The sequence below is a fragment of the Cynoglossus semilaevis genome, chromosome 4 (genome assembly GCF_000523025.1).
Source record: "Cynoglossus semilaevis isolate Cse_v1.0 chromosome 4, Cse_v1.0, whole genome shotgun sequence".
In the NCBI taxonomy this organism is placed as follows: Eukaryota; Metazoa; Chordata; class Actinopteri; order Pleuronectiformes; family Cynoglossidae; genus Cynoglossus; species Cynoglossus semilaevis.
In genome coordinates this window covers 3,182,427-3,208,006 of record NC_024310.1, presented here as the reverse complement: position 1 = coordinate 3,208,006, position 25,580 = coordinate 3,182,427, and the positions used below count along the sequence as shown (strand labels likewise).

The following is a 25,580-nucleotide window of genomic DNA, read 5'->3' as shown; positions in this document are numbered from 1 at the left end:
TACGATGTATTGAAACAGTGACACCGATGTGGACAAAGAGTGTTTATCAGCTCCTCTCATGAAACGAGAAGTATTTATGTACTTGGCCTTGATCGGATCAAACCGATGATGAATTTATTATGTCAAGGTGTAGTTGGATGGTTGATTGTGCCAGCTGCTGACACAACTGCAAACAACAGCTGTGTTGCACCTGTTAGCATGGTAATATTTCTCACTAAATGAAGGGGGTGAAGTAATTTCTCCGGGGTCAGGTGACTCATATTCAGAGAATTGAAAAATTCCAGTTTGGTTGATTTCAAAAGCAGAACTCTTTGTCCAGTTAGTGGTCGTGGATGTTTATTTAGTTTAGGGTGAACCTGTTGTCTCGTTTTCTTCATTACTTTTGTTGTAAATAACTCTAACTTTGTCTATCTTTATTTGTTAATTTGTTCCAATTTGGGGCCGACTGTGGAGAATTGGATTTAATTGAGAGTTTTCTAATGAAAGCAGCTGCTGTGTGTTAAAATAACAAAGGTGGTCGCTTTGAGTTTTAAAAACATCATTTTTAATTTTGGGTAAAAAAAAAACCGAAAGACTCCTTTGTTTAGAACTTTATTAAAAACTAACTTTATCAGTGATTAACACTGGACACACGGGAACAGTGGCTTCAGTTCTGAGCAACTTGGGGAGCAGAAAAGTACTGGTACTTGGTTAAAACACAACAATCCAGCTGCGGCTGAGATTTGATCCAGCTACTCTTTGATTATTAGCCCAAATCGTTTAGCTGCGAGGCCACCAACTGTCGTTCAGCCTCCAGACTGGCTTTGTTCTGGCTGATTCAACCTGCTATAGACACAGATCTGCACGCAATAGCTCTCCAGAGATCACATTACTTATTATTTATAGAGTAAGTCGCCAGTTGTGTAGAATAGAAGAATAAGTGATGAAGAGGGAGAGTGAGAGAAAACAGCCACATACGTTTCCTACTGCCTTTGAACCTCCATAATAAAACTGACTGCTTGAAGTTTTAATGAAAGCAACAATTTACCATTCTGTTTTCCTCCTGTGGCTGCTGAGCTTATGGTGCTTTGACTGAATCTCCACAAAAAAATATTACACAAAAAAAAAAAAAAGAAAAGAAAAATCCAGCCCCCCTTTAATCTCATGGAGGAGGCGCTCTCATGCATTTAAATGGGTCCATCCCATGGGTGCCTATGACAGCAGGGGTATTTGCAGTGGATGCAGGTGAACGTCTGAAGATATATATTTCACTGACTAACCAGGCGGGCTGGTGGCCATCAGTTGTGACCCCCCATGTGCCCCCGTTTATTCCTGTCTTTTATAAGGGAGAGAGGAGTCCCCTATACCCACATGCATTAACATTACTCGTATGGAACCTGCCAGAATCTTTTTTTTTCCCCATACCATCCTTTCAGTGACCTGGGTTCCTCAGATAGATGGACAGCCCTTTGGTACTCCGGCTGCTGAACGTCTGTGGAAGTGAGATTGAGTGTCTCACTTCAAACCTGACCACTCCTGCTCTCGTTTCTGAGGGAAAGGCCGAGGTTAAAGTGAGTGCAGAGGTTTTGTCAGTGAGCGTCCGATGAATCACATACAACATGAAGCAGAGCCCAGTGTGGTTCTGTTGCCTTTGGAGAACTTCATCCTTTTGTGTTGCTGCCAAGTTTTCTCTTCCTTATGTAGCCTGCTACTTAAGTTAACCTGCTGTGTGTGTCTATGTGTGTGTGTGTGTGTGCTTTTTGTGGACCCCGTCACTCAGCCCTGTTGGAATGCAGACCACTTTTGCAGCAGGATCAAAAATCCAACCCCCCTTTAATCTCATGGAGGAGGCGCTCTCATGCATTTAAATGGGTCCATCCCATGGGTGCCTATGACAGCAGGGGTATTTGCAGTGGATGCAGGTGAACGTCTGAAGATATATATTTCACTGACTAACCAGGCGGGCTGGTGGCCATCAGTTGTGACCCCCATGTGCCCCCGTTTATTCCTGTCTTTTATAAGGGAGAGAGGAGTCCCCTATACCCACATGCATTAACATTACTCGTATGGAACCTGCCAGAATCTTTTTTTTTCCCCATACCATCCTTTCAGTGACCTGGGTTCCTCAGATAGATGGACAGCCCTTTGGTACTCCGGCTGCTGAACGTCTGTGGAAGTGAGATTGAGTGTCTCACTTCAAACCTGACCACTCCTGCTCTCGTTTCTGAGGGAAAGGCCGAGGTTAAAGTGAGTGCAGAGGTTTTGTCAGTGAGCGTCCGATGAATCACATACAACATGAAGCAGAGCCCAGTGTGGTTCTGTTGCCTTTGGAGAACTTCATCCTTTTGTGTTGCTGCCAAGTTTTCTCTTCCTTATGTAGCCTGCTACTTAAGTTAACCTGCTGTGTGTGTCTATGTGTGTGTGTGTGTGTGCTTTTTGTGGACCCCGTCACTCAGCCCTGTTGGAATGCAGACCACTTTTGCAGCAGGATCTTGATCCCATTCTTTTCACCACAGGCTTAAAAAAAAGAGCAAAGAGCCAAACAAGGCCAGTTTTTCACAAACAAACAACAAAGGACATGTCATATTTAAAGAAAATTGCTCAGATGAACTTAGTGAAACCGCAGTTCTGTTAATGCCATTAGTGTTTACAAAAGAAAAGTGGTTCCTCAGTTTCAGGAGGTTTTTAGTTTTTTTTTATTTGTTTTTCTCAGGAGGGCAGTTTAGACTCCTACACTTTAACTCCTCCTGAGAGTAGATGGAAAAAGAAGCACTCTCCTTTTCATAATACCAGCATGAACCACACAGCCTGCTTCTGGTCCTGCCAGGTGACTAGTTCAAGGGATGGCCAGTGGGCCACTTGTAGCATTTTGAACGCAAATGGACACAGTTATATAAAAAATGAAAAAATATAAATTTAACATTAGAAACCAAACTATCCTAGAGAATTTAGAAAAACATTTTTTCCCGCACTTCAGATAAAAAAGACAATCTTGCCAAAAGACAATGATCAAGTTTTCATTTGTGAAGTCAGAACAGGCAAATCAGGTGTCACCACAGGTGTAGTCTGCATAGAGATTTGACATGGATTTATGCAGCAGATGCTCTTCTGGATAGAACCAAACCTGAGGTTCACAGACTAGGAAGTATTTATTCAGGAGCCGTGGTACTGTAGGCAGAAGAGCTCCCACCACTGCACCACTCTATCCCCGCTCAATAATCCCAAGTCCCCCATATGACTCAGAAGTGTACTTTCAAGAAGCTCTTTCTTGAAAGTTTTACCAAGTGTTTTGCTAATATACTTGATCTAAACTTAAAGCGCTAAAAAATGTTCGTGAAAGGGTGTAAACGCTCGGTGAGACAGAGGAAATTTCAAAGCTGTTCCTACAATTCTCCGGTTTCTGCGATGACATCTGTCACCTGCTTTTTGTAGATTACATACTCTCGCACATCATCGGTTTCTGCTGCCAGTGCCCAGTGCTGTCCAGATGTCTGGCACATTATTTAGTTGTACCATATGTTATCCAGCAGACCAAATTTACATACCAAATCTGTGTGGGAGCAGAGTAATAAACACTCCTCGTGACGAGCAAATTTCTTCCTTGATGTCTCTTTGATGGATGGAAGTTGGGCGAGAGTGGAGGGGGGCGCTGGGGCAGAAATGTTTTCTTATTCAAAGTATAAGTTTTTAATTAGCAAAAGTCCAACATCAAACTGAATTTAAACCTTCCACATCGTGTCTATTGACGTCTTTGTATTGCTTTGTTTGAACTTATTCCACTGTCTGGGCAAAGTTTTACTTCGGAAGCACACAAACGCGATGTAATCAAAATAGGAGCCCTAGGAGAAACTAAAAATACATCTCACTAATGAGAATAAAATTGCTTATCACATTCAGTGGTAAAATATTTACGACTCTTCATTAGAATATTCTGTTCTCAAATGCAAAGGCATCTTGGAGCCACTGTAGTGTTGTCAAGTAGGTCCCCGGTCCTCGGTACTTTGATGCAACGCCACTGACTTGATGAGAAATGCCTTTCCACAGGGAATACTATCCGGGAGCTGGCACAGGTCGTCTGCCGCAGTGGCCGCTGTGGTGAATAACATATGGACTTGTTATATGTCCATAGAGCTGGGAAAAGACCGGCCACTTGCTCATTAGATTGCAGCTCAAGGCAAAGCAGAGAAACAGAAACTAGGAAAGGAAGACATTGAAAGAGTGGCAGTGATGAGGCAGGAAGAAAGACAATACGGGAACTCCAAACCTGCATGGGAAGAACAGCAGTCTCGGGATAATGATGGAGGGGTCAGTGAGATGCACAACACAGTATGTGATAATCAAAGACGGAATGAGTCACAAATGAGGAGGAATAACAGTGAACACAGCTTTGGCCTCTGATGGTTTTGGGGGTGCAGTTGCTGGAACATCGCAAGCCACATATTTAGCCTCAGTTGGTATTCCCTCTGAGAACGTGTAAGGTTGGACTCTTTAGTTAAAAATGAAGGCACCATGACACGGACATGGACCTGGGCGAGAAAGTGTGATGACAAACACACCCATTCCATCAGTGTGTATGACAGCAGCTGCAGCCACTCAGTCAGTGCACTGAGGGGTGGTCTCCAGCTGAGTGTCAGGTGCGTTTCACTCCGGCAGCTGTTCACAGCTCTTCACCGTGGGAAGCAACAAGATGCATGAGTATATACATTTTCCAATCAACACTGGTGGCACTTGACTGCATGTTCACACACGAAATTGTGTTTGAATGTCTACAATGAGAAATATAAAACAATTTGTTGGTAAAAACAGAGACACAAATTTTAGAAATGAAAGTAAAAAAAAAACATTTCCTTTGGAAACATTACCTGCATATCATCAACAACAAAATCGACTTCACAAACTTTAACCATTTGGTTCACCATTATTTATAGAGCAGCAGGCTGCTCGCAGTGATGACTCAGGTAAATATGAGCCAGTTTTTAAGTATATTAACTGACTGTGCAGATTGCCCAGAGCTTGTCTTTGGACATTATGTCATGTAGCAGAGCAGATAACCTTAGAAATGTCACGGCACAAGTTTTATATTTTATTCTCCATTTAAAATAATGGAGCTGCATGTCCTTGATAGAAAGTGTCTTTATGTCTTTAATAAACTTTAATAAACTAAAATGTCCAAAGACTGAAAGAGTAAAAGAACACACAACGGCAGGCTGCAATGAAAGCAGTGGTCTTGGACTCAGGGGTGTCCATTTCAACGCCAATGAATTGAGAGGTTGTTGCCACAATACCTGTAAAAATTGTAATAAAGTTTTGTTTATTATTACCACAGATCATTCAAGGAAGTTAAAAGTCAGGTCAAACAGATGGTACCGTAATAAAGAAAAGCTCAAAAGTCGCTTTTCTTTATTCCACTGAAACGGTACCACAGTGAAGTGCAGGAGTAAGTCACACAAGTTGAGATAGTCTGAGGAGTACTGATTCCATGGTCATCTGATTCATCTATTGTAGTCTGTTGGTTTGTGTGTTTTTTTTTCTCCACCGTGGCGACGTTTTACTACCAGACTCTGATATGAAAAGATGAAATAACGTGAAAGTAAATTCCTTCTGACATCTCTTGTCACTACAGCCTGCTGTGGTCTCCTGTATGTTTTGCATGGTGGCGCACACCCAGGCACTAAAGTACAAAAGTGCTTCCTCTGTATTGTGTTGATCAGGAGTAAGTGGTGCTATTAGCTGTTTATTGATCTGCAACATCATGGACGAAGGCATTCATAAAATGGACTGTGATTTCCTTTTTGTTTATTCAGGGGTGCAGATTAGCTGGCTAACGGGATTTATAAATTAGGTTGCTTCAATTAACCGCAATTTAAATAATTAGGCCTTAATAATGTGCAGTTTAATTTAAAAGGAGTTGACACAATAACTGTTCTTATGAGGAGGGAAACCTTTCTTTTCAGAATTTCAAGTTTCATTAACTTCATATATATATATATTTATATTTCTACTACTAAAATATGTATAAGTAGTCTGAAATGACTTTGAAATGCAAAAGACACACATTAACTACTGTAACTAGTTGCCCTATCCAGGAATAGTTGGGAATGCAACAGCGCCAACTGCTGTTAAACACCCCACCAAATGCCTTAAAAATTAACTAGTGCATGTCAACAATCCAAAAGATAATTTTTTTGTAATCAATTTTAACATTTTTTTGGGTGCCATAAAAAACAAATAATAATGTTAATGCGTGACAGAAAAACACTTTCTCTGCAGTAACTGCAGTAATGTCTGTGCTAACAAGAAATAAATACCTTAATTGGCTGGCCATACCGTTAACATGGTCCAAGTGAATAAGAGTTGTTTAGGAATCAGCCAAGGTTTGACTCTTCTATATGTTAATGAGGTCAGGGGTTGTGTTTGTCGACACACAGCTGTTTAAGAGTTATTCAGGTCCAGAGTGAGGCCATAATTAGCCTGACATTTCCTCAGACTGAACTGTTGTATAAACTGTATATAAGGCTGTTGATTAAAAAAGAAAGTGAAATGCCGTTTGTGGCCCTAGATCTTTTTGTTTTTAATTTCTGAATAGAATGTTATTATAAAAATAGACCTTCCTTTTAGTAAAATACTGCAGCATTCACCAGTACATTTTCCCCTTAAGATAAATAAAACTACAATATAAAAACAGACAATAATCTAATTTATTATCTACTTTACAAAAATGAAACCACAATAAATTTAAAAATTTAAGATGTAGTAATTTTGTTGTGTATCTCTTTCTTATTATTATTGCTCTATCGTCTCACAAACACACACACACACATTATGGGAGGTGTTTAAAGAGCTGATTGCAGTGCAGTCACTCTTGTCTGTTTTCCTTCTTGATTTTCAATCACTTCCTGTGATGAGTGAGGGAAGCAGTAAAAAAGTAGTTTTAGTTCTCTGTATTTCTTAGGGTAGGTCAAGATTAAACTTTTATGAATAGTTTTTTTTTGTTGCTAATGTTATCATCCTATAATGATGATAAAACATGTGTAGAGTATGTTGGCCTTGTTAGCATGTAAGACATGCTCTAGCAGTAAAGCATAAGTGAAATACTGTATTTTTACACTCAGAGATTTGATTTATTTATTTATTTATTTATTGGTTAAATGGGTAAAAGAAATACACTTGTAATTGTACTGGTGTAAAGGTTATGCGTCAGCAGCCCACTGACTTAATCCTTTATTGGCTCCAGGGGCCCAATAATCATACAGAAAATTAGGCAGCATCCTGCTCTTGAACCACCCCAGGCCTTAATTTATTCAGTTACACCTTATTATTTACCATGACAGTGTCTGTTAAGCTACAGGCTGAGATAAACTACCAACCTGTGGACCTTCTCTTAGGTTGAAAGTTGATGGCATGTTAACCGTAAGGCTTTAGACTGGGCAAGTATTTGAAATTGGTACTGGTCACATGTTCACAAAATGCGCCACTAAACTTTTGAACCCACATATATCTGCACAGCCACTGCATTTATTATTGGTTGCACCATCATCTGGTTATCTACCAGGTGCAAAAAGAAATAACTGTACAACTCTACATACAGCCTCCCTCTAAGCTCAACAAGCTACTCACAGTTTTGTGTATTACCACCACCAGTTAAAGCAAGACTAAGCCAGACTAGTCACCCCTCAGTTCTACCTTCAAATGCCCCTGGCCCCTAGTGTTTGGATAAATGGTTGAGTTCATTATAACAGGGGCCACAATGGAGCACTGAAACAATATAATATGATTACCAAAAATAAATACATGATTTTTCATAACAAAAAGACATGACTAATAAGTGTACACATTTAATTGCAGTTATAATTATGGCAGGACCAAGGAAACATTTGAACGACGATAACAAGTATACACGGACAAACACTCAACCCCCTTCTCCCGCACCCCCACACCAAATGCAAAATTCCCTGTCCCAATGTGGAACGAAAAAACTGAGTGTTCCCATGGTGTGCGCTTCCACGGGGACACTCTATGCTGCTGGACCAGGAAGTTCCGCGGTGCGACCATCAGTTTATGTACGGTAAGATGCGGTTATATTGGCTTGGTGGCGCAATAATAGTGGATATCTCACTGTCTGTTGTGATAAATTGATTTTGTTTGTGATTCGCGTAGTTCGTTGTAGTTGTTGGCGTTCGCTGGTTAAACTTGTGAGCGGTTTAGCGTTTAGCCTGCCGCTTTGCTTATTTCCGCTGTGCATTGTGGGAAGTGGTGTCCGGGTATCTTTGGCGTTATTTGTGATACGCAGAACATCGGTTCTAGGGGAACCAAAAACAGTTCAAAAGTGCCCATACTTTTTTACAATGTTTATTACTGGATTCGATGATAGAGATTGGCAGGTGACCTGTGGAAAATTGTCCAATTTATTCTTGTCTGGTCATGCACAATGGGATTTTTCGAAAATATTTGCCATCGCTCAAAAACGTTGGCCTGCAGCATGTTGAGTCTTGAATTTCTACCTTCACTTTGACTGACAAATTCAAAGAATGATGTTTATCATCCTATTGGCTTAATTAAATACAGGAAGCCTATGTTTATTATTATTGTAAACCACTGCGTTTAGATGTTTTTAGAAATTTGTTAAAATGTATGTATTTATTCAGACATGTAAACTTCAGTAATTATGGAACATACGAGGAAAGGGTGCTTTTAGAATTTTTTTTTTTTTACAAAGCACAGTTGAACTACAGCAGCAAGTGCAGTATTAAAAGGACATGAATGATTTGCACAACACTGCTGACTTTTCATCAGAAGGTTTTGCTGAAACAGCGCTACTGGATGAAACTTGAAATAGCTTTGAAAAAATAAATAGGAGGTGGAGTGGATTTCACACTGAGAGGAAAATGGGAAGTAGTGGGGCATAAAAGGCATCTAAACTGAGCTACATTCATATATGGGGTTTTTGGAGGTTGGCCTATGATCTTCAATAAACCTGGGCCGGACAAAGTGACATAATGAGGAATTGTATTTGGAAGTGAAAGCGCAAAAGGGCAGATGGTGATATTAAAGTGTTTAAAATTTTACCTGTAGAAGAAAAGGCAGCTCCAGAAGCCAAGGTTCCCGAACCTTGGAATATGCTTGCTTGATCATCTTTGTTTTGTTTTTTTTTTCATTATCCTGAGCTGTATGGTATTACACGATTTTAAATCAACTGATTGTTTAAATGCTAAATCTCTTATAGCAAGACCTCCAATCTTTGTAAATGCCAAAAAATTATATTACCCATGAGGAGGCGTAGGAATTATACTAAGGTACCACCACTTGGCCAAAATGAGAGTTGCAGTTTATGAGAAATATAACCATGGATGCTTTCATTAGTGCAAGAGCTGCTTTAGTTGGTTTTATGAAAAAAGAAAAAAAAAATGAAGCACTATGTGAAGTGTTTTCTCCTGACCCTGTCTGGCTGCCCATGTAGAGCTTGTTAGTATAACAGGAAAACTTCTGTCTCACACCACTTGTTTTTTCCCTGTCCATGCAAACACCAATTAAATTTTTACACTGGTTGCTACTGTTGTGAGATCCATACTGGATCAACACCTTAACAACCCTCCAATAATCACTTTGTCGTCTCCAAGGAAACCAAGGATGGAATAAAATGAGATTGTCTCAAATTAACTAGATCTTTTATTTCTGGTAGGGGACAAACAGGGCACCTTTCGTTCCTCCTTTGCTTCCATTAGTGCCTCCAACAGACCAGCGTATCTGTTTCATATCCTGTACTTTTTTTTAATGTTTTGTTGGCGTCTTGAGTTTCTAAAACCCCACTGCTGCTGACGGCTACAGTTATGGGAAAGCGGTTGTGTCTTATTCTCTGTCATCACGTCTTTTTCATCTGCCTGCACTATTTTCACAACAGCTAAGGGCTGATGGGGTGGGGTGTGGTGGGGTGGTGGGTGGTGATGAAATGGGGCTGCACAGACACTGCCAAGACACTTGAGCTTCTTTTCCAGTAGCGGTTACACCAGTCAGCCCACTTCTTAGAATTATGAACCCACTTTTATACCAATTCTACCATGTCAGACAGAGAGACATTTCCTCTCTGTGGTGTTCATGTACAACCCAGCATCATTAAAAGGAGTGTAATTCTGAAATGATGTGAGAAGTACAAGGAAAATGTAAGGTTTTGGAAGACAGACTTTCTCACTAGGGTTAGCGTATGGTCTTAATAAGACTGGGGAAAAAAATTCAGATTAGCATCATTAGCAGATGAGAGGTATGAGAATTAAATGTAAATAAATCAGCGTAAAGTGGCTGTTAGTATTGCTGGAAACAACTATACAATGTGTACCTGGTATAGTTGTTTCCAAGAAAACAAGATTAAAGTTAGCTAAGAAAGTCAGCAAAGAATAAACACAAAAAAAGTTTTTTATTGCCTTATTCTCTAAGCTGTAGTAGAAACGAGAAGTCTGAGTGTAGTGTCCTGTTACTCTGTGGTGAGAATGAAGGCAACGGCATCGCCACAAGGCTTTGATTTAATCTATTGTATTATTCTTGGGCTACTCTTTATCAACACAAGCACATTGCAAACATTTAAAGATAACCCACAGAGGTTATTCTCTATATTTACATTTGCCCCTCATTTTTTTCAATGCTTATCTTTATTTTCACCTTTCCCCTTCCTGAATTTTCCCATCATGGTAATCTAGAACCATAGGTGAGATTTGTTTTAGAGTGAATAATTTACAAGAAAGCCATGAAGACCATTTAATTATTTTGCTAATTTCATTGATTAAAACACAAATTTAACCACAGGTGACCTTCCACCCCGTTTATAAAGGCTCTCACTATTCTGCCAAAGAGGAAGATAATTGGGGAGTGACCTCTGGAAACTTAATTGCTGAACCTAGTTGTAACTGGCAGGTAATTTTAATCAAATTTAATTGCATTTTGATGTCATTATGGGTCGAAAAGTCTCCCCCGATGGGGCTTTGTCAAATTAATTACTTGATATTATCTTAGACAAGGAACTATACTTGTTAGATTATAATTGCCTAATTATATAATGTGTACTGACTGTTTGTATTACCTGTTGCTTATCCTTCACACTGGCAGCATGTCTGCTGTCTCGCACCCCCCTGCACCTCCCTCCCATTCACTTTGCTGCTGTATCGCAGTCTTCATTATCTAAGGATGCTCCCCCGACCCCTGGCCCTCCCCTGCTGCCATAGCAGCTCTGCTTTAAGCCGGGAAATATGTGAATGAAATTAATTGGAAAGCTAATGGTCAGCCTAATCACATTCCCTGTGCGGTTCTTTCATAAAGTTTGTGATTCTCTGTGTTGTTACTGCAGCCGGCTGTGTTTGTTGTCCTTCTTGACTACAAAGATAAACTGAGGCTGAATTCTTCATCAAAGAGCTTCACAGTTTTCTCTGCTAGGAAAAGCAAACACTAATTCCTCCTTCACATAATTAATTTTGATTCATTGTGAACTGGCTCTAAAAAACATGACATGTAAAACACTGTTTCCAGCATATTTCATGATTTGCAGTTAAAGAAAACTATAATTTGAGGTTAGTTAATTGACCTAATACACTTTAAAACCTTTATACGAAAACACATTGACCACAGGGGCAGCCCTTGGATAATGGATCTGACTCACAACAGGAGGATTGTGGATCTATTATGGCAGGACTGTGGTGTGATAAAAATATTAAGAATAATTTCTTGGCTTTACATTTATTGCCTTTTCATAATCGTCACTCGTGGGGTGCGGCCGTCTGATTACATATTTTTATATATCATATAAGTTACCAACTGATAAGAGACAGTACAGGTTTGTTAATGGCCACATTAGTCTGTGTTTGATTCAACCTTGTGGCCAACAGGCTGCTCACATGGTTCTTTGTTGGGTCCTTTGAATGTGAGGTTTAGAGCCGACCTTGTTTTATAGAAAGCAGGTAATTGACAGTAAAGCTTCTAAGCACTAAAAGCTAAAGAGCTGCGAGTGCTTTCTGCTGATTATCTTTTAATGGTTTCAAATTAACTGAGCATAATCGCATGCCTCTTCCACTCATGCTGCCACATCACTCCTCTAAATGTCACATTGTAAGCCAGCAGGGGTTTGGGTGGATAATGAGCCGCAGGGAAAATATACAAAACATGCAAAATGGTACAGACAGAACCAGAGGCTTTGCCAATGATTCATGGGTGAACGATACTGTAGTGTCTGTTGTATTAAACCATGTTATTGTGTCTGTAAAAGACGTGTCTTGCTGCAACACTGAAACACTTGTTTATTACAACATTGCTTCTTGTTGTCTCCCAACATTTGGAGATAATCAGGTCGTGCAATGGAACGAAGTTAGATTTAACATCCGCAGGCCGAAGCTGATTTTGCAGTGCATTGTTTTTCTGCATGTATCCCACTGAGTGGAATTGAATTTGGCGTAGTAATCCCTGAATTGTAATGAAAGTTTTATCTTGAATATAAAGAGGTCTGACAGAGTCCGTGTGGACAAGGTCACGCTCTGCATTACCTGCTGCCTTCGCTGCAGCTGTGCATAGTTTTATACCCGATACGCCGATGTGTTTTGTTTTTAACATTTTAGAGTAGACCACCTGTGATTCAGCAAATGAGAAAACAAAAAAATACAACAGCAAGGTGGGAGAGAAACACACTGAGAGAGTAGAGAAATAAATCCATCCATTCATCCACATTTCTCTGTAACTGAATTCTGAATAAAGGCTCTCGCCTTAAGCAAAACAATTGCAAGTGAGACATTTCCTGCTCTCTGTTATGCTGCAAGTGTGCAGAATCATTCCTGCAATCATTTGGCACAGTGTTGTTTGAACGAGGCTCAGACGTGCGTAGAATTTTCTGGTTGTGTAATGTTTTAGAGCATTTTTGCATATAAATGCATCCAGTGATTAAAGGAGAGTCGGACTTTAACCAAGAGATAAATTGTAATAACCATCCATGGTCATGGGTCGAGAAGGTACCTATTGGTGTCTCGCTCTCTCTCCCTCTCTTGCTCACTCACTGTAGATTTTTTTTATTTCTTAATTTTTCATTAATCACTGAAAATCAGGTACCATTGACACTGTTTTTTTAAATTGAGATTTATGTGAAATGGAGACCAACTCTATCACTGTAAACACAAGGTGAATCTTGTGAACAACAACAATAGTCATAATAATTCTAATAATAACAATAAGTTTAATAATAAGTTTAAAGAGAAGAAGTAGGAGAGGAATGGTCATTTTTATCCAGTATGGGAGAAACCTCCACACAAAACCGCCATCAGTTACAGTACCACTGTTTGATCTGTTTCCACAAAACCGCCATCAGTTACAGTACCAGTGTTTGATCTGTTTCAAAACAAGTGCGAAATTCTCAATATTTGGCCTTGTTGTATCTTTTGTTCGTCCTCCTTAAAGTTCACTGTTAGTTGTTATACAAACTTCTAATTTACTGTGTGACAAATAACCCACAGACAAGGTCACTTAAGCAGAAAATGCAGAATTCAATCCTGCCTTATTCCTCAGCATTAAATAAGGGAGATACTGTAGACGGGGGACAGGGAGTGGGCAGAGGTGATGATACAGGGGCTTTCTGGCCCAAGTCTTTCTGCGCCTCTCTGGACCATCTGGGGCTCTGACGCTGCAGAGAGCTGAAAAGTATAAGACAAGATATAAAGTAAAGATCTTCACGTTTCCATTAATGGAAGTGTTTTGACTGAGGGTGTGGATAAAGTGCAGTCTCTCTCCGTGACAGTCGTTTGTCGTGCTCTTACAACAGTTAAGTGCTTTTCATAAAGGTGCTCTTTGCATCATTGTTCCTTAAAGGTTGACCTAAGTGATAACAATTCAACCCCACGGTTTCAGCCCCACTGACAGCACGACGCTGGGCCATTCTGTATGACTGTAAAAAGTGAAATGTCATTCTTCCTCTTGCAATTCTTTTCTTATTTCCCTATTTTTCCTTCTCTCCTCCTTCCTCCACCTCCCCATCAGTAGCAGTAAACAGGTTATTAATGTGTGAGCAGTCACTGTTTCTTCCCAATTTGTTTTTGTCAATTTATCTGGAGATTAATTCTCCAGTTTTACATGCTGCTTAGCCAATCAAATTCCCCCCAGCCCACGGTAGTTGAGTTTGAGGTTGGGGGGAGGAAAAAAAAAGCAATTGGATTATGTGTCACCCCAATGGAGTGTCTCCGCCAAAACATCCACTTCTTCCGTCTTCTTATATCAGCAAAACACGTCTTCATTTAGGGCCTGCTCTTTTGACTACGGCAATAACTCTGTATCGCTTCACTTAAGATGCTGCTTGGCACAGTTGTGACTGTCTTGTCAGTTGGAATTAAAGGGGTGAGTTAGCTGAGGAAGAGGGGGAGAGGTAGTTGTTTGTGGACGGTCTGTGAAGTGATGCAGTACAGACACAAAGCTTTAATAATAACTTTACTGCAGAAACTGTCAGAGAGACAGAAAAACAAAAAAATAAGCAAATGGAAAACTTCAGGATAAAGAAAAAAAGGTTGCGTTCTATCACTTTCCCACTTTGAGTGCCAATGCATATAAATAGCCCGTGTCTCTATTTGTTTATTTCCTCACACAAAATAGTAATGATCTCATATTTGTTTTTAGCTTTTAAGTCTCCCGTTTGTTTCCTAGATTTTTTTCCAAGTGTGTTTGTTGGTGGCAGAGTCGTGGAGGTCAAAGCATGAAAGTCTTTGCTGAAATTAAAAGCTGTAAAAGTGGAATCAACCAAAAACACACCACATAGATTCCTTACAGTACAGCCCACCACAGGGGTCCGTCCACTGTGAATTATTAATTGTAGGACCAGTGAGTAATTTTAATGGAGTAGTGTAGCTATAAATGTTGTGTTTGTGCTTTAAGATAATTTGACTTGGAGAGCTGGCATGTGTTTCAAGTGATTGTTACAAACAGGGCTGGTTTATTATCCTGCTCATTCTGAATCCATTTAATTTGGTTGTAATTTAATTGTGAGTTTAGGTAATTTCGGTAACACCATATTTACTTTTACCTCCCAAACCTTCAATTTGACTCTGGTAAACTAAAACCGTTTCTAATGTTTACAGCTGAATAGCATTTGTTCACAGTAATAATGATGGTTTTAAATTAGATGTTGAGGATGAAACATCATGATCGTGCCACGCACACCCCTGCTTTTTCCTGCAGTTCTTGTTAGAAGATATTTTGTTAATAGGCCACATGCCTGTTCTATTAAATGTTCTATTACATTCTGTTAAATATTAAAAAAAAAAACAACCAGCTAATGAAGAGTGCACTGATACCAGTATTGATACACTTGATGTGTGCCGATCCAGCAACACCACTACCCTATGATGGCTTTTCACTGCAGGCTGCTGCACAGCCGTTTTCCTACTGCAGTATTATGTCTCATTGGTCTCGTAGGGAGTTTATTGAAATACATCAACAAAGTCAGCAGTTTGGAGATATTTTAAAATGAAGGACAAAGACAGGAGCAAAGCTTACTGCAAGATTTGTTCTGTTATGATATGAAAAATTTAATGACACACCTAAAGACATTAAGGTCTGGTCTCAGGGATGAGGCATTTGCAGCTCATCGAGGCACATTATTTTATTTTTTTATTCCGAGTTATTTAAACAACATTGTGTGTGTGTATGAGGAGTCTCTCACCATGGTTTAGGTTGAGTTCACGTCTACACACTGCATGTCTCCCCATTTCCCACTGAGCTGTATCACCTATATAATACTCCCTACCTGTTCACTGCATATTTATTGAAACCTGATCTGAAGTATCACTACGTGTACTCAGTATCATATATGAAAATACGCATACTTGTTTTGGTTTGTATTTTTAAAAAAATATTACAACAACCTCACACTAAGGAAAGAATAAAGATAAATCCTGGAGTGGTTTCACTAATTGAATTACGTTTGTTTTTTAATTCTGTGGAAAAAAATCAAACAAATACCCCAAAGTATATTCCATTGGCATCAGAATTGCACACAGTGAGGCAACTGATAAAAACCTGTTTGAGCCCCATCTGTGAATATTGTCTCGGGGGGGAATGAGACTTTACTTTAGAATCAGCTGGGAATAGCTCTTCCCAAACATTTACTCTCCAAGATGTAGCACTGCAGTTTTCCACAGTTTACTGAGGGATACAGTGAGTCAAAACATCTTGTCAAAAAAGATGAATAATCCCTTCTCTGGGAGCTGCTGGCCTTCTTCCTCTTCTTCCTCCTCCTCCTCCTTCTCCTGCTGCTGCTGACCACAGTAGCATTTCTAAGCAGGCTTGATTGCTCATTTGTCTTGTAATAAGCATAGCTAAGGATATATTTGCTTTTACTGACACGTATTTTGCATCATATTCCTACAAACACACTTAAATACCATGTCATTTTTTTGCAGATTTATCACAGCAATATGACCTTGTCGATTCCATAACAATGTAGATGAGACAGATGCGTGCACGACGCTGCGATGCTACTCTCAGAATGTCAATTCTATTCCTGAGAAAAGGAAACTGTCACCTTTTCCTTGTTCCCACTTTGTGTGTGTTGAACAATTAATCATACAGCAGAGTCATTGGTTATATTTATCACTCTACATATCTGCGTACAACATATCTTATGCCAAGCCCTGTATGCACGGTTTGTAAACCCTATGATGTATGCCCTCTATATATTTCTTGATTGATTGTATCCTTGCTGCTGACTCCTGGCAAAGCAGGACGCACCTTCTTAATTCATCAGTTGTTTATTTATTTTATCGCTGCAGAGTTAAAGTTGCTCCCTCCTCCTCTTCCCCTCTGAGTTGCTGTATAGTTGCCCCAGAGTGTAAGCAGAAAGAATGAGGCAAGATGACGTTGGTGATTAAACAGACATGTGAAAAACTGTTTATTTCAGCTTCACAATTTGAATCATGTGTTTAAAACCTTCCTCGTTTGAACTCTGAGTCGGTGCAAAACGTCTACGACAAAAAATGCAATCAGTCTTGCGATCTCTGGTCCCAGGGTGGAAGATAAAATTGCTTATTTGGATCTTAGGTTGTGGGAGTTTGCTCTGAGTATCTCTGAGGGATTCATCATTTTAAGGAAAGAAAGCTTCCTGAAACTCATCCTTTCAGCAGACAGAACCAAGGTTGCCTCGTGTTTGCTGGTAACTTTTCTCCGTAACCAATCTTTCCACGGAAATACATTTATATCTGAGTAATGAAACTGGCACAGCACGCAAGTAGTATTTCTTTGTAACTGCATAACTGCACTAACAATTTGGAGAAATAACTGCAAGAACATATTCGGCATTTAAAAGGATATTTGACTGTGAAAATTGTCATTTTATTTTGGTCTTTAGAGTGGAGTCAAATGTATAAAAGTACCTGCAACAAAACTAGTTGCTAGGATAAATCAGTGAGTGACCTTGTTGTGAGTTTACTGATAATATCAGTACGTATTTGTCCTATTTTCAAGAGTGAGGGCAGAGCTGTTGTTTTTTTTTTTGTTGCATTTTTAGAAACGCTAGATCTATAGAAAGTGAATAAATCTTGCATTTCTCTGTATGTCTGACCTGCAGAATTTAGAAACTTAAAGGCGAACATATTTTTTTTTTTCATCCTGAGAAGTTCAGAAGTTGCTAACTGTTTTAGTTTAGGTTTTCTGAAGATAACTCACCTCTTAATTTGAAGCTTATTCAGTTAATGCTGGAAGAATCCTGCTATTTAGCCTACAAGGACCTGAAACCTGAACAATAAGTCACAGTCACGGTAAAACAAAACCATTATCCACAACCAGACCTGTACAAGGATTTTGTGTTCACCTGGTTCAAGGTGTGAATGTGAATGCATTTTCCATTGTTCAGGATATTGATTTATTTTTAACAACAGTACACATACAGTACAGAATGACATTCTGTTCTGCAACAACACTGCCCTCTACCTGTGTTTCTCTTGTTGTCGATCTATTGAGCGGTGACTCTGGACTAAGATCACAGGGTATTATAACAGAAAAATGAGTGGAGCATAAACAGAATCTTTGATCAAAACATGGAAAACATTGGACAAAACAACAAACTATTGAACATCTGTGCCACTCTGAAATGTTGGCTCAGGATTTTTTTTTTTGTAAGCATTAAAATATAAAATATGCACATACTGCAGGTACATTAATATCATCAATTATTTAGGAGTGTATATTTTACCTGTAATGGAGATTCTGCTGTTACTGCTGTACTCTCTCTCTCTCCCCCCTCCCTCTCCTCTCTCTTCATCCTTCAGTAATCTTACACCTATACATTTGGCAGTCACACTGCGTGTACTGTAAATGCCACCTGAAAATTTAAACACCTTGAAAACCTGCAGATAACTCCATCCTTTATTTCACTTGTCTCTCTATTACGGCATGTCTATTATCAACACTTACTTACACTGCACTCTGGTAATTAATGTGATAATTTGGAGCGTCTTTGTGGTTTGTTTACTGTCATCTTATCTTAGAAATGTCTGCTTTTAGCAGCGCTCCTGAACAAACAGGTCCAACTCAGCTGATTTTTTTTCCGACTCTTTGCTCGGTAACAGCATCACATCCTCTGACCGTGGCTAAGTTTGGTGACAGACTGTTCACTGTGAGACCTGCAGCACAGACCTGCAATAAAGAAAACCTGCTGAGACTCTGTGTCCTAAAAAAGTAACTCCCCAGGCCATTGTCACCTCAAATATATTAATCCCAATCGTGTAGCATTTGCAGTACATATATAAAAACACTATATATACAGCAGCACTACATCACCTCAGTCAAACTGGTCTACTGTACCTCTCTCCCTGTGTTTTTAAAAGTAGATTAGGTCACATTGGTGAATGAGAACTAAAACATCTGTAAACTCTTTTGTCTGTGTTTCATATTTAACACCTTTTTATCTTTTCCCCTCTGTTTTCAGTCCCAGCCAACATCTACAAAGTGTCTGAGGACATCATAGTGAATGAGGGCAGCAACGTGACACTGACTTGTTTGGCCAGTGGCAGACCAGACCCTATAATCACCTGGCGGCTCCTTAACCCCTCAGGTAAGAGTCATGCAATCAGTGCTCATTTTAGCTGATGTCAGTCTGGATTGTGGCCACATGCTGCTCTTAACTACATGCTGTTTGTCAGAATTTCAATGAAAAAGAAGTCTTTTGAAAAATATGTTTTGATCCAAACTATAATAAGCTAATTTTACAACATTTAGACATTATCATTGTACTTACTAAGGCATTGACAGAAAAACCAAGTGGCACTAGTCCTTGTCCCCTGGGAGGAGTTTAAAAAGTCGTGTGTGTTTTTTCTTCTGCATGTCTGCCAACGAACTCTTCACCTCTGATTGGCTTGCGCTGATATTTTATCATTGTTTTGACCAATAGTTGTTATCACTTCATAAAACGGGTTGTAACGTTGCTCTGCCTGGAAGGATAGTTTACACAAGAACCCACCAAGCTGCTCATTTTTAATAACTGGAGGAAAACCACAAGATGTCACATGATCACAAGATCACGGTGCATTTAGTCTTAGAGGACGAAACTGTCACCACCCTAAGAGTAAAAAAAACGTGACTGAAGATACGAACGTCTGACTGGGAGCTGATAGAACAAATGACTGCTGTGATATTTCCATTAGCAGAAGCTATGAATGTGATGTATGGAGGGTTACAGGCTCGTTGTTGGACATATGTGTCTGCATAGATTCTACTCTGTCAATTTGATGATGTCATAAATTACTCGCCGACCGGATTTGGACTTTATTGTCAGATTAGTCGACGTAAAAAAAATGGACATGTTGTCATTGCCCCAGTAATAATTTAAATAATGTGTGCTCTGCGTCTAACCGCTTGCAGAGAGCTCCCAGAATACTACCATAATGATTTCCCCTTACTCCATTCTCCATCAAGTTGTAACACGTGTAAGATCTTGGCTCATGTACGATTCAGATCATCACAGTGCAGAGGCTGCTGTAAAGTAGCAGCACTCTACAGTGATTCAAGTTTCCCTCAAGTAAGCAATTTGACTAAAGTCTAAAAGACAGAAGTACTTATGAGCTGGCAGTAAATCCACTGTTAGGACATCCAGTAAGATGTATCCTCCATAACTTTTCTGCAGGTTTTCCCCACATTTGGAGCACAGTGGCAGTAAACCCTTCACTGATGTCCCATTATTCTTACCTCTGGCACCATTCGTGCAGACAGAGCTGGCTTCAGCAACTGTCACAACTGAATAAAAAATGGCCCAAGCAGCTTCATTCTCCTCTTTCTTTTCACCCAAAAATATACTCCATATTACCCTGAACATCCCTTTAATTTATTCCAAGTCTTATTTTTATATGCGTGTTGCAGAAATACCACCTTTATCTTTTACCTACATTAATCAGTACCACCATAACTGGAGCAGTTTAAATGTTACACAAAATCCAGTAATTAGTCACATTTGTCTTATTTGGGTAAACGAGCTATTTGCGGCTTGCTAAAGTCAGGAATAATGTAAAGAAAATGTTTGTAAGTAGTAGCAAATAACAAGCAGAAATCCAACAGTCTGTAATTTTTAAACTGTTAAATGAAAGAAATCCAGGGTCGTGTCCTCATCAGTGGGAAGTACAGATTTATGATGACATCACAGATGTTAGTCGTTACCCATGTATGCACAGGCGCACTGTTTAAAGTTGAGTAATTACTTGCTTGACAGTGTCTTCTAAAGAAAGGAAACTCTTCCCTGCCTAAACTTTATTCTATATTTTATGCACACTGGCGATGAAGATCTAGTCAGGTCTGGTTTCCACTCTTGTGTGAGGGGTGCTTTATATATTAGACTGTTCTCAATAGAATGCAACATCGGACTTTTAAGGTTATGAGGCCATTTATCTCAACCTAAAGGACTCAAAGACTGGAGTCCATCAGTTGACAACATTGTGTGTTGTCAACTGTGTGCCATGTATTTGTACTCACCGTCACACGTTACCCATGGGTTGGGATTACGTCAGTGCATGCGCTTTTTTCATGCCTGGGATTTCAGCCACGGAAGATAAATGGCCACCGCTGTGATAAATGGAGATTCTTGTGCTGACACCATCTTAGTTTGATAACAACCATGTGTAAAATGAAAACAATACTGTTGTCGCGTCTGTATCAATCCCTGCATCGTTCTGTCACACTTAGTCATCTTCCATCAAACATATCCGCTTCTGCACTTGGAAGCTGAATCACTTGCGTCAGTGTGTTTGCCTCTTTTGTCTGTTTTCATTAAAGAGGAATGATTTATTCATCCTAATCCCCAGAGGCCCGTGGATCTAACTGGCTGCTCCACAGATCCGTGATAAAATATGTGGGTTTTTTTTTTTTACTCATGCAACCGAGGGCAGTCCCTTAGGTTCTAATGGCTCACAACTTTATTCTGGGTAAAGCTCTCTTAGAACTTTGACAGCTTTGTTCCAAGAAAATAAATGGAGATGTGAGCAGGGAGAAAAAATCCAACAGTGGACTGTTCACACTGCATCACAGCATCTCACTGTACACTGTACACTCCTCTGAAATTTCTGACAATTTCATCCCCATACAGTGGCTCTTTCCTCTTTTTCCTCATTACTTTTTTAGTGTTGTGTTGGGGAGGTAGTGGGCAGAGCACCTTTGGCAAGTCTTTGTTTTTGACTAAAGGACAGAACAATAAGAGAGAAACTCTATGGAAGGAGGAAAATCCTGTCAACGTCCTGGCAGGAGAGGATCCTGTTAGGTGTACATGGGCACATGTGGTTGCAGAGATGGGGTCCCACTCTTTTTGCAAACACTCGGAGTGTTGTTATTTTCAAGTTGTTACTGCAGGTTGTTTTAACCCCCCCCCTCCCCCCAAAAAAAAAAAACCCACAAGTCTAACCTAGTTTGAGTGTGTGTGTGTGGAGGGGGGGACTGCTGGGAGAGATAATGATGTCTGGCAGCCCGTGCTCTCACTGCTTCACTCCTTCGCCTGCTTAGGCAGAGATGCTGCTTCTGCTCGGTTGGCACGGGTTCTCAACCATGTGCTGTTACCGCGGAGGTTACAAAAATACAAAATACCTGTGTATAATTAGAGTTGTCTTTTACTGAGTGTCTTATTGCACAAGTGTAAATCAAGAACAACTCAGTGTAGTACCATGTACAATGGGTTGTGAATCCTTGGGTACAGACTCTTTGATTCATACCATTACAAAATTATACTAAAATACCAAATTATTTTGTAGCAATATCTTTTAAGGCTGCAATTGAAGCAGAAGACAAAAATAGAAATATGACATTTTTGCAGGATTTGTTTCTGAATGACTATACTCGTCTCCCTTGTTCACAAATAAATTTAAATATGTTTTATGAACAGTAAGCATTCCTCAGAAAGAATTAACAGTAAAGTCAAAGTTACATGTTCAGTCTTATACAGTCAGTAAGGGAAAATAATACAGTAAATCACATCACATCCATAATGCATAGATATGCAACACGGGCGAGTTGCGATGTGAAATAAGCCACAAATCCTGACCTTTCAATATTGCAGCCCACTTTGGGATCCAATTCACCAGAGGCTTTGTGTGGAAGTTCTGCTGTGGGTTACTGAAGCATCTTGGCCCATCTGTTTTTCCAACACGGTTTGAAAATGAGAAATATGGGAGCACATGTTTGCTTGTGTTTCTGAAGTACTTTCATCCTTCCTCAAAGCCGAAATGCTGTCACACGCCAGCTTTTTAGACTAGGGGGCGCCAGTGGAGATGGTTTTTTTTGTTATTGTGGCTCTTGTTAAGAGAGGTTTGGTGAACCTCACATGCAAAAAAAAAAAAAAAAAGTGGTAGTTTTATTAGCAAACTGGTTAAATAGCCTTTCTTACTGTCATTTATTTTTCAAGGTTAAAAAAATATTTATTTTTCAAGGTTTAAAAAAAAAAAAGAAAAAATATTTATTTTTCAAAAAAAAAATTTCATATCCCCAATTAATTATAGGCAATAAATAAAATTCTCACCCAGCCTTTTATTAGGAGTTTCTTTGATACAGTACCAAACTTTAACCACTGGTTAAATGATAGAAAAGGATTTAAACAGTTCCAGTAAATCACATCATATATTCATAGGCACAAATGCACTTTAAATCTTAACTGTGATGATATGTAGCTATACTCTGTAAGTGTTTACACCACATTTGTTTTCCTATGTCTAAGTTCTGAATTATAGCCGAGTCGGAGACAATTACAGATAAACACTATTGAAATTTACGACCTTAGGACCAAATGTGACTGGAGCTCATGCTTTTCTAACCACATCCATAATCACGTTCACACTAATGACTTGGAGCACAGTGGTGTCAGTCAGTGGTTGTCAAGGATTAGCAACAAAAGCTTTCACACACCCAAGATAATCCACTGACGTCACTGAATTCCCCCAGCCTGGATGGTTATTAAGCCTTTCAGTGACCACATTATTCTCTGGGACTTTCAGCCCAGCCACAGTATGCATAATTTAAAAACCATCTCTGATATGAAATTCATTCCAGGCCCAAACTAAACATTGAACCACAGGATTGTCCAAAAATCTCATTAGGAAATGCCCACACACATTTCAATACCTCAGACCACTTATAACATAGTATACGAGTTTAAACATAGGGTAAACGTCCTCGAAAGGGACCGGTGCCCATTCCTCTCCATTTGAGGTGTCTTTGATTAAAATGAGTTTGTCAATGTGACTCACTCTCTCTTCTTTCTGCAGAAGAGTTTGTGTTTAGTGAGCAACTCTTTAATGACAAACAATTTGCTTGTTCTGGACAAACAGAACACACTGTGCTCCATGTTTGAAATATAAAATACAAAGTGACGGATTCAAATTTCCAGAGAGACCCGAATGAAAATGTGCATAACTCATAACATTTATCAAGTACAGCATATACAGCTATGATCAAACGATCCCTTCTCATTCTCTTGAAGTATGTGAGTGTGTCTGTGTGTGTGTGTGTGAGTGTGTGTGTGTGGAGGTTGCCAAATAAGTTCTCTGTCAGGTTTTTTCAAAGATCTCATCTTTCATCTTCTCTGAATCGAAACTTTAAAGCAGATATCAGGGAAAGACCTGTCCCTTAATATCAGTTTACTGGTGAAATATTGACTCTGTTGATCATTTGTCAGTTGGATTGGAAGTGAAAAGAATAATCAGCTGCAACAATAAGTGAACAGACAAATCATGTCGAAAAGGAAAAAAAAAAAAAAAACAAGTCATGCACGGACAAGGATCTTGATAAAAGGCTGGTGTTCACAAAGTTGGATGCTTTGAGCTGCAGCAACACTGAGAGTACAGGATCTGCCCCCTGACACCCTTGTGGTCAAAGTGCATAGAGAATGTGTGGATGTGGGTGAATCAAAGTGAAACAGAAAAACTATCATCTGTAGTTCTTTCTAATGGAAAAAAACAAAAAACGTTTCATATATCAGTACTACTACTACTACTACTGCTATTACTACTACTGTTACCACTACTACTAACCCTAACCATGTCAGACTTAGTGGCTCAGATTTGTTTTCCCGCCGTGGCAAAGTCACCAAACTAAGCAGATCTGAACTGACATTGACAATTTCTAAGCAAATAGCGACACGCTGCTTGGATTTAAAGTTATGTTGAGAAAGCAATATTCTTTAGTACGTTTATGCACAGCACACTGGCATTATTATTTTAGAACAGTCAATCACCACGGCAGACAGTTTATGGCTCACATGTCACAGAGTTACATTTGTAATTGAGAGATTGGGAGTCTGAACTAAATGACTTTTCCCGAGGTCTTAAATCAGTACAGCAAGTACCTGAAAAAGTTTTAGAGCTGCAGCGAAGACGCTGTGCTGTAGAAAGTTACCAGATTAAATTAGAGTCTATGGCTGTTGGAAACAAATGACACGTTCAAGTCGACTTTACTGAACTGAACTCAGGAAAGACACTGCAACATTTTTCACCCTGCAGTTTCTCTCTCGGCTTGGATTATACTATATGTATTTCTAAAAGCAGAAATAAAGTACAGTATGTAGGATCACATTATCACAATTCCAAGAACAGATTTAATAATGTTTGTCCTTTTTTTTACGAACACATTTTGGACATTTTTTCTATGATTGGCTCAATACAACGTTTTCATGTCTGGTACCGAAACTGCAACTTGGCGTGTCTGCCAATACCGATATCAATCTGATACGTTCTTTTCTCCTCAAACTGCCTTTGCTGAAGTGATAGTGTTCCGGTTTACAGCTTGTCACACAGAGTTCGGTTGTTTACTTCAATTATCAATCCTGAACTTTTGACCAATGTGGGATTGATACCGATTCCGAATATCGGATTGAGCCATCCCTAATGTTTACTGCACGTTATCTTAATATTATTAGGTCTGATTTCAGTCAATCAGATCAATAAAGGAGGACATCCAGTTATTTTGTCGACTGTTTCCAGAAGTATTTGCTGTCCCTAGATCACTTTTATTCAACTCCAGGTACTGGAATAGAGGTGAAGTATGTTTTAATGTTGTACCACAAAATATGAACATACATATACATATATATATATATATATATATATATATATATATATATATATATATATATATAT

General features: G+C 39.3%; 1 protein-coding gene across 3 annotated transcripts in view; it reads left to right on the top strand.

The window, feature by feature from the left end:
• Positions 1-25,580, top strand: part of lsamp (limbic system associated membrane protein) — a 415,526-nt gene that overhangs the window by 357,783 nt on the left and 32,163 nt on the right. For all 3 annotated transcript variants that reach the window (XM_025054914.1, XM_025054913.1, XM_008308629.3), the window contains one exon: positions 18,908-19,033. In XM_025054914.1, the coding sequence (XP_024910682.1) occupies positions 18,908-19,033 (126 nt within the window). The remainder of the gene's footprint in view (positions 1-18,907; positions 19,034-25,580) is intronic.